The 12,220-nt window shown below is 45.2% G+C and overlaps 1 protein-coding gene across 2 annotated transcripts in view; it reads left to right on the top strand.

Annotated features, from left to right (window-relative positions):
• The first annotated feature begins 277 nt into the window (after positions 1-277).
• Positions 278-12,220, top strand: part of sugct (succinyl-CoA:glutarate-CoA transferase) — a 40,751-nt gene continuing 28,808 nt past the window's right edge. Inside the window, exons 1-7 of one of the 2 annotated variants that reach the window (XM_084034178.1) lie at positions 278-575; positions 1,420-1,542; positions 1,622-1,707; positions 1,824-1,874; positions 1,949-2,069; positions 7,676-7,767; positions 8,377-8,520. In XM_084034178.1, coding sequence (XP_083890304.1) covers positions 437-575; positions 1,420-1,542; positions 1,622-1,707; positions 1,824-1,874; positions 1,949-2,069; positions 7,676-7,767; positions 8,377-8,520 — 756 coding nt within the window. In that variant the 5' untranslated portion in view covers positions 278-436. The remainder of the gene's footprint in view (positions 576-1,419; positions 1,543-1,621; positions 1,708-1,823; positions 1,875-1,948; positions 2,070-7,675; positions 7,768-8,376; positions 8,521-12,220) is intronic. The other variant, XM_084034177.1, reaches the window with a different exon arrangement.

Here is a 12,220-nt window from a genome sequence, read left to right as displayed (position 1 = left end):
ACAGACCAGCGGGGGGACCCACTGAGACTACAGACCTGTTACAGACCAGTGGGGGGACCCACTGAGACTACAGACCTGTTACAGACCAGTGGGGGGGGGACCCACTGAGACTACAGACCTGTTACAGACCAGTGGGGGGGGACCCACTGAGACTACAGACCTGTTACAGACCAGTGGGGGGACCTCACTTCAAACTCGGGGTGTGAGGGAACTGGTCCAGTCCTTTGCGCTGCTTGCCGTAGGATCTTCCAACTAGCTCGTGAAGGCAGCATCAGTCACGGAAAGGATGTTAGCTAACGCTATGCTAACCTAGCTAGCTAATGGTTTCCGGTATTTCAGCTCGTTAGCTAAAAATGTTTTTCTTGACTCTTATTTTGAAAGCGAGGCCCGGAAGTCGTGTTGCATCGAATGTAGCTTCGTGCTAACAGTTGGGAAGATGTCCGGTTACCGTTACTTCACCCTGTTGAAACGCCGTTGCCCGGCTCTCTGCCCGGTCGGTGTGACGTCACAGGCACGGAGGAACGATCCGGTGAGGTGTCCGGCGGGAGGACGGCGGCTGTCGGCCGCGCCAACAGGTACGGGAGCTAAGAGCTAAAGCTAGCCGGCTACTGTTACACAGTACACAGCCCCGTTAGCCTCCTGCTGTCACCGGGATCAGTCGGTTAACCGATAAAAACACTGAACACGACTTTGACACGTGTTTGTTCTTCACGTTAACCGGATACACAACCGGTCACGAGCTGCAGCTCAAAGTCCGACCGACGGCACACTGTAACAAGTTAACGGTTCCTGTACTGCAGTAAAAGTACTACTATCACCCTGTATTAATACTTAGTACGAGGTAGAGTACTAAGTATAGAGTACTACACTCTGTGGAAAATACTTCACTATGATTAAAAGTACTAATACACACTGTGGAGATCCTTAGAACAAGTTAAAGTACTAATGCACACTGTGAAAATACAACACTATGAGTTAAAGTACTAATACACACTGTGGAGATACTTAGTACAAGTTCTAATGCACACTAGAAGTACTTCACTATGAGTTAAAGTACTAATACACACTGTGGAGATCCTTAGAACAAGTTAAAGTACTAATGCACACTGTGAAAATACAACACTATGAGTTAAAGTACTAATACACACTGTGCAGATACTTAGTACAAGTTCTAATGCACACTAGAAGTACTTCACTATGAGTTAAAATACTAATACACACTGTGGAGTAACACATTGTGAATATATCCTCCTCTTCTACAAGTAAAAGTCCTGCTGCAGTAAAAGTATGTAAATGTATTTAAAGTACTTAAAGTTAGAATATTGACGTGTGGTGAAATGCTTCCTGTAATATCTGATGTTCCTGTGTACATAATACATAATATGTAAGTACTGTGTTCTGCCTCCATGTGACCCCCAGGAGGAGCCCTCCAGCCACTAGAGGGCGTCAGAGTGTTGGACCTGACCAGGGTTCTGGCCGGGCCCTTCGCCACCATGATCCTGGGAGATCTAGGAGCCGAGGTCATCAAGGTGGAGCGGCCAGGTGAGTCTCCCTCGGCGTTCCCCCTCCTCACGTCTGCCGGGTCTGAGCAAAGGATTGTGGGTGTTTGTCGTTGGGGCAGGTGCGGGCGACGACACCAGAGCCTGGGGTCCTCCGTTTGTCGGAGCAGAGAGCGCCTATTTCCTCAGCGTCAACCGCAACAAGAAGGTGAGAGCTGAGTCACATGACCCACCCAGAACCAATGAGAACCCTTAAATGATGATTACAAAAAAACCCTGTAAAACAGATCCACCACGGTGAATCCTCTCTTCTGGTGCTTTCAGAGTATTTCTGTGGACCTGAAGAATCCCAGAGGAGCCGCCGTCATCCAGGAGGTACCGACCGGCTGCATACCAATACACACACGTTAATATGTTAATACGTGTGTGTGTGTGTGTGTGTGTTTAAGCTGGCAGGAGTGTGTGACGTCCTGGTGGAGAACTACCTCCCAGGGAAGCTCCGTCTGATGGGTTTAGGATACGAGCAGCTGAGCAGCATGAACCCACGACTCGTCTACTGCTCCATATCAGGTAGGACGGTCCAGGGTACGCCAGCAAACCACCCCCTAGAGTGGGGGGGGGTCTAGCGTTGAGCTGGACTACACACAGAGAACCTTTAGCGCCATGAATAAAGTGAATAAGCTGAAGCTTGAGAGAATGATTCCAGTGAAACGTGATGTCATGATATTATTGGTTGGTACTCTCTGATGTAAGCACTCGTCATATTTTATTTTCCTGGATGTTGCTATAAAAATACAAAGTGACCTAAAGGCATTTTATGTATATATGCAGGACATGATATGGAGAGATGAATTTAAAACCGGTTTCTAGGTGGTTTTAAGAAACAGAAGATCATAAGACGCTGCGGGGAAGGTCAAAGGTTAATCGTGGGGAGCATGAATGTGATTGTAGGGTTAGGGTTAGGGATCCTCACAACCTCTCTACGGAGCGTGTTTCCAATCAGCTCGGTGTTCCCGTTGTACGTGACGCCGTTTAAAGGCCCATTACACTTAACAGGAACAGGAAGTGGTCTGCTGGAGGAACCGTTGTGGCGGCGGGATAATGTGGAGCGGCTGCAGGGAGTGGCTCTCAGACGGGAACGGTGGGGTTTAACGGGGATCCACTAATGTGCAGCGCATGTCAGAAAGTGGCGTGACTTTACGGGTGGACTCCTCCGGATCAGAAGCATATGAGAGTCTGATTAAAGCCAGCTACGAGCTTCGCTCACGTTTGGTGGTTTCACGGACGTTGAAGACCTGGGATTCATGTTTCCAGCACAGAAAGCCGAGTCCTCAGAATCCTAATCATCAGCATCCGACGCTGGTCAGTGAGTCCAGTTCCCTCCAGTTCCCTCCATGTAGACCCCAGACCAGGTCTCCCCCATCACTACTGAAATCACCACTAAAGCTGCTTTGTTTGAAGTCCTAGATCCACCAGGAACCCAGACCCTGTCCTGTCTGGGTTCATGACATCATCATGACATCACCCAGAGGAGAATAAAGTATTGATCTGTGACATGTAGTGTGTGTACACACTTTTTAAATACATGTCTTGTAGTTGTTGTTGTTTTCCTGCAGCTTCGGCTCCTCTTGAAGTTTAATACATTCAATCAATGATGACTCGTTTGATCCGGTCTGACCGCCCCTCCTTCAGGGTTTGGGCTCCACAACTCATAGGGTGCAGTCGAATAGTCAAAAAATAAGGTCCTAACTCCTATTCCTATCTCCTATTCCTTGACCTCTGGGGAAAAGGTCACGGGGTTAAGGAAAGGCGATAGGAGAACTCAAAAGGATTTATGAAAAGACGACCGCGGTGTTCAGAGAATCCGACCGGACTTTCACTAAGCTACGTCATTATAACGCGGCCGCTGATGATTGACAGCTGATGATCGGCACCGGCGATTGACGTGCGTCTGCGCTGGATAAACTACAATAATGGACTACAAAAAGCGCATCGTCCACTTCTCCACATGTTGGTTTTATCAACAGCTGGTTCACTGACCGGCTTCAGGTCCAGCAGCTCCTCCTTTCTGTTTGACCGGTTGTTTTATTTACTTTTCATTTGTGGTTTTAGTTTCGTTTTTGTCAAACATTTGTAACATGATTGAAATAAATAAAAAAAAAACATTCAATTATTATCACTGTCCACACATTTATCATCACTATTCCAATTACTATATGTCTGCATGAAAGTTAATGTTAAATATGTAAATACACATATCGTTTGTTTTCATGAACGGCCGAGGTGTGCGGCACTTTAAATGTTGCTCTCGCAAAGAATTGTGGGTCGGCGTAATCTCCTTTCCTATCGCATAGGAAGGTCCGTTGCATCCGATGCTAAAGGAGCTCTGAAAGGAAGCATTGGAGCTCCTTTTCTTTGCATTTAGAGAATTCGAACAGCTCTTATCATGGCGGCCACTTGTTTACTTCCGGGTCACTTCTTCAGTTAGGAACCTTCCTAAGCAAAAAAGACTATTCGACTGCACCCATATTGATTTTGGAGTTGCCCCCTCGGTCCTGTAGTTCTCAGCATGAGCCACTAGGTGTCGCCGGCCTCCACAGTAAAGAGCTCCTGCTTCCTGTCTGCAGCCTGTGAAGTGAAGCCTCTTCATCACGGTACACCGATGGTTGAACTTGAGGCTGTTTCACTTCGGAGTTGTGGAGGCTTTGACCTCTGTGACCTCTGTGACCTCTGTGACCTGTAGTTCAGAGAGGTCTCTGGGTTTTTATGGGGTTTGTAGTTCGTAGCAGAAGCTCTCCATTTCCTGCTAATCAGCACAAAATCCTTCAGCTTCATCAGAGTTTCTCTGGTCTCTTGTTATTTAGTAGAAAGGATCCTGGACACCAGGTCCTGGTAGCGCCCCCTTCAGACCGCAGTGTTCATCAGACGTCCTGATGCTTAATGTGTTCCAACACGCAGAGTTTATCCTGAGGGTGGCGCTAGAAGAAAGGTCATGTTGTTACCTGGGAGACGGGCCAATCAGCTGATTTACCCATGACCCAAAAACCCGAGGACTGAAGGATTTGGAGTTTCGATAGTTTATATAATAAATGATCGATATTGGGTTGCCAAGTTTGAAACCCAAAGCGTATTGGGGCCATTGTGGGTAAAAATGGGAAAGGAAATACTTTTAGCTCATCAGATGATCAAATGAATCCATCCTCACGGTGTGCAGTTAATGACTTTATAATCTCAGATCATATTCAAGTTTCTTCTCTTAAATGTACGACTTAAATCCTGTACAATTCTGAGGCTTTTCAGACAATATTGCCCCTAATATGCCGTCGTAGAAACCTATTTTATAAACCCCGCCTTTTTCATCATTCCAGTTTAACTGGATGTGAGAACTCGTTGATATCTTTGCTTTAATCGGACGTGAAGGTCAAACTCTTCATACCTTTGTCTCTTTTCTTTGCTCCTTGCGTTGTCTTTTCTGCTCCAGCTTCATCACTCTCACATGTTTTAGTTTTCCCATCCCTCCTCCTCATCTTCCTCTCCTTTTAAGAAAAAAGAACTACATTACCCAGGAGGCCTCATTAAGCCGCAGCAGCTGGATGCAGTGGGCAGATTTACAGCCTGGTTTCATCCTGAGCTGTCTGAAACAGAGCAGGATGCTTCGTGTGGTTTTGTTCTATGGAGCAGAAACTAGATTTCATGATGTTTGAGGTTTTTCTTGCTCTCAGTTCTGCTGGTGGACATAATTCAAACAAAGTATCCATAGTTTTAATTTGTTTTTATGAAGATCCACCTGCAGAGAGACGATCCATCAGTCAACAGTTGGTAAACTTCCTTTCCGCCGTGTCTCGGGACGATAGTTGGACGTATGTTAGCGGATCTGTTTCTTCAGGCTGACTTCAGCAGTCACATTGGTTTGATTCATGACGGCTCAACAACGTCCTTATTAACAGGACGTTCACTGGATCGAGAAGCTTCTGTTATTGTCTTCATGCATGTTCATGTCTGTTATTTTAGATCTGTGTCTGTTGATCTTTATAAATGTCAGTTCAGACTCTGGATTCAGACACATAGTAACCTGATACTGACCCAGTATTGTCCTTCCTTAGACATTATTGTCCTTCCTTAGACCAGTATTGTCCTTCCTTAGACCAGTATTGTCCTTCCTTAGACATTATTGTCCTTCCTTAGACCAGTATTGTCCTTCCTTAGACCAGTATTGTCCTTCCTTAGACATTATTGTCCTTCCTTAGACCAGTATTGTCCTTCCTTAGACCAGTATTGTCCTTTCTTAGACATTATTGTCCTTCCTTAGACAGTATTGTCCTTCCTTAGACCAGTATTGTCCTTCCTTAGACATTATTGTCCTTCCTTAGACCAGTATTGTCCTTCCTTAGACATTATTGTCCTTACTTAGACATTATTGTCCTTCCTTAGACAGTATTGTCCTTCCTTAGACATTATTGTCCTTCCTTAGACCAGTATTGTCCTTCCTTAGACCAGTATTGTCCTTCCTTAGACATTATTGTCCTTACTTAGACATTATTGTCCTTCCTTAGACAGTATTGTCCTTCCTTAGACATTATTGTCCTTACTTAGACATTATTGTCCTTCCTTAGACAGTATTGTCCTTCCTTAGACATTATTGTCCTTACTTAGACATTATTGTCCTTCCTTAGACAGTATTGTCCTTCCTTAGACAGTATTGTCCTTCCTTAGACCAGTATTGTCCTTCCTTAGACATTATTGTCCTTCCTTAGACCAGTATTGTCCTTCCTTAGACAGTATTGTCCTTCCTTAGACAGTATTGTCCTTCCTTAGACATTATTGTCCTTACTTAGACATTATTGTCCTTCCTTAGACAGTATTGTCCTTCCTTAGACAGTATTGTCCTTACTTAGACATTATTGTCCTTCCTTAGACATTATTGTCCTTACTTAGACATTATTGTCCTTCCTTAGACATTATTGTCCTTCCTTAGACAGTATTGTCCTTCCTTAGACAGTATTGTCCTTACTTAGACATCATTGTCCTTCCTTAGACATTATTGTCCTTACTTAGACATTATTGTCCTTCCTTAGACATTATTGTCCTTCCTTAGACATTATTGTCCTTCCTTAGACAGTATTGTCCTTCCTTAGACATTATTGTCCTTCCTTAGACAGTATTGTCCTTCCTTAGACATTATTGTCCTTCCTTAGACCAGTATTGTCCTTCCTTAGACATTATTGTCCTTACTTAGACATTATTGTCCTTCCTTAGACAGTATTGTCCTTCCTTAGACATTATTGTCCTTCCTTAGACAGTATTGTCCTTCCTTAGACAGTATTGTCCTTCCTTAGACATTATTGTCCTTCCTTAGACCAGTATTGTCCTTCCTTAGACCAGTATTGTCCTTCCTTAGACATTATTGTCCTTCCTTAGACCAGTATTGTCCTTCCTTAGACCAGTATTGTCCTTTCTTAGACATTATTGTCCTTCCTTAGACCAGTATTGTCCTTCCTTAGACCAGTATTGTCCTTCCTTAGACATTATTGTCCTTCCTTAGACCAGTATTGTCCTTCCTTAGACCAGTATTGTCCTTCCTTAGACATTATTGTCCTTCCTTAGACCAGTATTGTCCTTCCTTAGACCAGTATTGTCCTTTCTTAGACATTATTGTCCTTCCTTAGACCAGTATTGTCCTTCCTTAGACCAGTATTGTCCTTCCTTAGACATTATTGTCCTTCCTTAGACCAGTATTGTCCTTCCTTAGACCAGTATTGTCCTCAGATCTCATCCCCCGTCAAATCTTTTTAGTCTGTAATTGAGTCCTTAAAATGTCTTTTCTAAAAGGTTAAACGGCCATCGCTATTTGACTTTTTAAGGAAATGAGTTTCACTGGTTCCATCTTTGCTCGGCGTTCACCAGTTCCTGTCGTACATGTGATGTCCTCCGTCCTGTCAGCGGGCTGCTTATCATGTTTAAAGCTTCACGGGAATGTTTTCTAGTTGCTGTGAAATGGAGTCTGAACTCTTTAGGAAACCTATCTGGCTGTTTAGTCAGAGCGGCAGACTAAACACTCAGCTGGAATGTGGTTTTCCTGGAGGCAATGCTGAAAGGATGATGGTTTGATTCCCCGCTGCGTTCCCCCCTCAGGCCCGCGGGCACACCGGCATTAATCAGTGTGTTTGTTTGTTCAGGGTACGGACAGACCGGTCCCCAGTCTCAGAGTCCCGGCTACGACTCCATCGTCTCGGCCGTGTCGGGGATGATGCACATCACTGGACCGGAGGTCAGAGTCCACCAGTGACACCAGTCAATCCACCAGTCCAACATCTGAGATCTGAGATCTTCCTTCACAGCGAGACACTAGCTTCATTAACATGCAGATCATTCTTCTTCTCCAGAGGATGTTGATCTCCAAGAATAGATGCATCATCAGTGTTTTTGTTCTGTACAAGAAATCTCTTTCTCAAGCTTTCCAAACTCTCAGAGGCCATTCAGCACATTAACAAATCAGCAGGTTGACGGATTCTTCAGGAAACATGTTTTTGCAGCGTTTCCTTCGTGTATATATCTTGTAAATCACTCCAAGCTAGTATGAACAGATGCTCTGTGAACCATCGTCTCAAATGGATGACATTTTTGATGTGTTATCAGTTGTATGAGCACTAAAAGGCTCCCGGCCGGGCCGGCTATGTCTGCAAAGCAAGAAGAAGCTCTGATAACAACGCACACAGAGGGAGCGTGACTTCTCTCTCTGCTCAGGTAGACGGTGGCCACCATACCTGTGCACGACTATAGTTAGGAGATGAGTCCAAATGCAGCGCAGGCCTTTAAACACTGAGCGCAGCCGCTCTGCTTCACCCTTCCCATAATGCAATGCTTCATCTGTCGGCAGGATGGGGAGCCTGTGCGTCCGGGAGTTGCTATGACGGACCTGGCGACGGGGCTGTACGCACACGGAGCCGTCATGGCCGCCCTGCTGCAACGCCACAAGACGGGGAGGGGCGTCCACATCGACTGCAACCTGCTGTCTTCTCAGGTAGGAAGTCGCTGTGTTGTTGGACTGCTGATTGCTGTAATGTCACAATAAGTGTTATTTGGGCTGTTTTTGTTATTGAGAGTGAAGGGGGGAGAGATGGGGATGACATTGCAGAAAGGCCACCGGTCGGATTCAAACCCGGCCCGCTGCGGTGAGGACTCGTCCTCGGTACGTGGGACGCCACCGCTACCACTCAGCCATCCTGGCACCCCGATATCCGACATTTGCTTGAGAAGAATGAATAAACCTAAAGTAGAGGCGGCCTGTGACTGGCTCTCCGTGTTCCGTTCAGGCTCCGCTGCCCGTCTGCTTCCCTCCATCAACGAATTACTGAACCCGTGTTTAAACAAGCTGCTGATTTATCCTGAAAAGTCTGAAGCATTCAAACAGAGCGATCAATATTTCTCCGAATGTTTTCCCCGTTTAAACAAAGCAAACCATCCGTAATCCTAAAGCTGCCGCGGCCCCGAGACTGATGGGATCACACGTCGTCCTGGACTCTCAAGTATTCCAGGCGCCCGGGGTGCGTTTGATTTGTTGTGTCAGGACACGCCGCTCGTGTGACAGTGTTGCTTTTAAAAACATGTTTTATGTTTTATATATATTGTCATTTTTCAGGTCTTTCATTGGGAAATGACGCCATGACACAAAGCAGTTTGGCTCATGTTGAAGTTGATGGTCCTCCAGAGAGAAAGTCAGAGTTTAGAATGAAAACACGGAGAAAAAAAAGTTCATGTTCAAAATGATCTTCAATGTCAAATGTTACGTTTTCAAGTGTTTTGACCTGTTGAACTGCAGGTCTTTATTCTCCTCTATGACACCAGTGTGTGTGGGCCAATCAGTGACAAAGAAATACTCCAACGTTTCAAAGTAAGCATCTCCTCACCCGGGGGTAAAAGGGATAACTGTAAAGATGTAGAGTAGAATCCAATTCTAATCACTGATAAAAAGGTGACGTTTGGTGATTAAAGGATTAAAACGCGTCTGTAATTTACCAGTCAACAGAGAGACGAAGAATGGAGGGATGGGTGGGTGGATGGATAGAAAAGTGGAGGGAAGAACGGACAACTTAGATGGATAATAGATTGATTGATGAGGATCAATTGTCACAAACAGATGACAACTTGACTCCAACACAAGCGAGAAAAGTGAAATGTTTGCTGTAATTGTTTTTTACGAGGTTGCAAAGTCTCGATCTCTGTGGTCGACTCCTAGGGCTGCTACACATGAAATACCCACAATCCCCCCTCCCCATCCCCCTATCGCAGGGTGCATTCCTGTATGAAGTGCCGCGACCACAGGCATGTCCACCGCAGGGCGCTCCAACCAAAGACGAACAATGAGCGCTCACAGCCGCCGTGGATCCGGCTTTAAGCTGAGTTTGGTTTGGCTGTCGGGGGACGTTTAACCATTACAAACCAATCTGAGTTCACAGTTGATGTGTCGGAGCCGCCTGCAGGTCCTGGAACAGCTGTAAACATCAGGAGCAGCGCCACACCAAAGGCTTGCAAGTCATAAGTCTTAAGTTCAGCAAGAAACATCTTTAAAGGGTCGTGGTTAGTTGAGGAAATGGCTCAGTCGTGCAGAAAAACGCCAACGTTTTGGAAGATGAGAAACAGTTTGGTGTTGGGAGAGTTTCCCCCGGAGACCGAGGAGAAGACGGTCTTACTCCCTGAAACCATTTCCTCTGGTGAAAATCAAACATGAAGTACGTTAATCCCACATTTCTACAACCTGTCCAAGTATTTTATTTCTTTATTCTCCTGACTGAATCTCTCTCGGATAGTAGTACTCCCGTCCTTTACTTGAGTCTTTTATTTAATACTAAGTCAACATCCTTTGTTGTATATCCCCTTTTGGAACTGTATCAAACTCGTGTGACCAAAACGAGTTTTCTGCTCTGCAACCTTAATGGTTAAAGTTTAGTTCTTGTCACTTGTCAAGTCACTGTTTTATTGACTGACCGACAGCAGCTCAGGAAATAGTCACGATCACGGACTCAGTGACACATTAGCTTTAGACAATAAACCACCGTTGGCTTTAAACGACAAAACCAACATTAGCTTTAGACGACAAACCACTGTAACCACCGTTAGCTTTAGATGACAAAACCACTGTTAGCTTTAGACGACAAATCACTGTTAGCTTTAGACGACAAATCACCGTTAGCTTTAGACGACAAATCACCGTAACCACTGTTAGCTTTAGAGGACAAACCACCATAACCACCGTTAGCTTTAGACGACAAATCACCGTAACCACCGTTAGCTTTAGATGACAAAACCACTGTTAGCTTTAGACAACAAACCACTCTTCGCTTTAGACGAGAAAACCACCGTTAGCTTTAGACAACAAACCACCGTTAGCTTTAGACAACAAACCACCATTAGCTTTAGACGACAAAACCACCTTAACCACCATTAGCTTTAGACGACAAAACCACCGTTAGCTTTAGACAACAAAAACCACCGTAACCACCGTTAGCTTTAGACGACAAAACCACTGTTTAGCGTTAGATGACAAAACCACTGTTAGCTTTAGACGACAAAACCACCGAAACCACCGTTAGCTTTAGAAGACAAAAACCCCTGTTGGTTTTAGACGAAAAACCACTGTTAGCTTTAGACGACAAACCACCGTTAGCTTTAGACGACAAACCACCGTTAGCTTTAGACGACAAACCACCGTTAGCTTTAGACGACAAAACCACCGCTAGCTTTAGACGACAAACCAGCGCTAGCTGTGGAAGTGGGTAATGATGCCGAGGTAAAGCTGACGTGAGCAGCAGCGTGAGCGTCTCGGAGAGTTGCTCCTTGACGTTGAGTGACCACATGAAGCAGCTTCTCCGGAGTCATCGTGTGTTCTCTGGTATTTATTGGGATGTTGGGTTGAACATGAGCCTCCTGAGTGTCTGTCATGTGGCGTCTCCGTCCTCCAGCTGTTTATACCCGTCCAGCCTGTAGTTACAGTGAGAATGGGATCAGTTTCCAAACAGAGCAGTGATGGACAGCACCACCCGAGTGTCTCTGCTCCGTCACGTCAACAGCCTTTTAAAGCACAACGACCTCCTCTGATCTGCTCCCTGCTAATCATACGTTGCTCTTTGCTCTGCTCTTTCTTCAGCACGATTCAGAGAAGGTCCAGAAATATGACTTGAAAGCAGCGTGGTCCTCAGCAGGCATCTCCTGCCTCCATGAAACCGGAGGAGGTCCAGCCCTCCACGTCTTCATGGGCTGATGTTGTATAATTCAAGTGTATCAATAGATGACCGGAGCTTTGGCTGCTATCTGTTATGGAATATTTCCTTTGGTGTATTCGTCATGCTATATGACACGGCTGCACTCACAGCTATGATGCTACTGATAATTTAATAGTTCCTCCCCGTCTCTCTCTCAACCACACACACAGCGGGTACGAACAGTAGCTTTAGACGACAAAATCAACGTTAGCTTTAGACGACAAAACCAACGTTAGCTTTAGACGACGTAACCAATGGTAGCTTTAGACGACAAAACCAACGTAAGCTTAAAACAACAAAACCAACGTTAGCTTTAGACGACAAAACCAATGTTAGCTTTAGACGATATAACCAATGGTAGCATTAGACGACAAACCACGTTAGCTTTAGGCGTCAAAACCAACGGCAATAGCTAGCTTGAGACGAAAGCTCAGGACAGACAAAACAAACTCACTGGAGTTT

This window comes from Eutrigla gurnardus (genome assembly GCF_963514095.1).
Source record: "Eutrigla gurnardus genome assembly, chromosome: 18".
In the NCBI taxonomy this organism is placed as follows: Eukaryota; Metazoa; Chordata; class Actinopteri; order Perciformes; family Triglidae; genus Eutrigla; species Eutrigla gurnardus.
The sequence above is the reverse complement of the archived record's forward strand: the minus strand, read 5'-3'. Positions and strand labels throughout refer to the sequence as shown.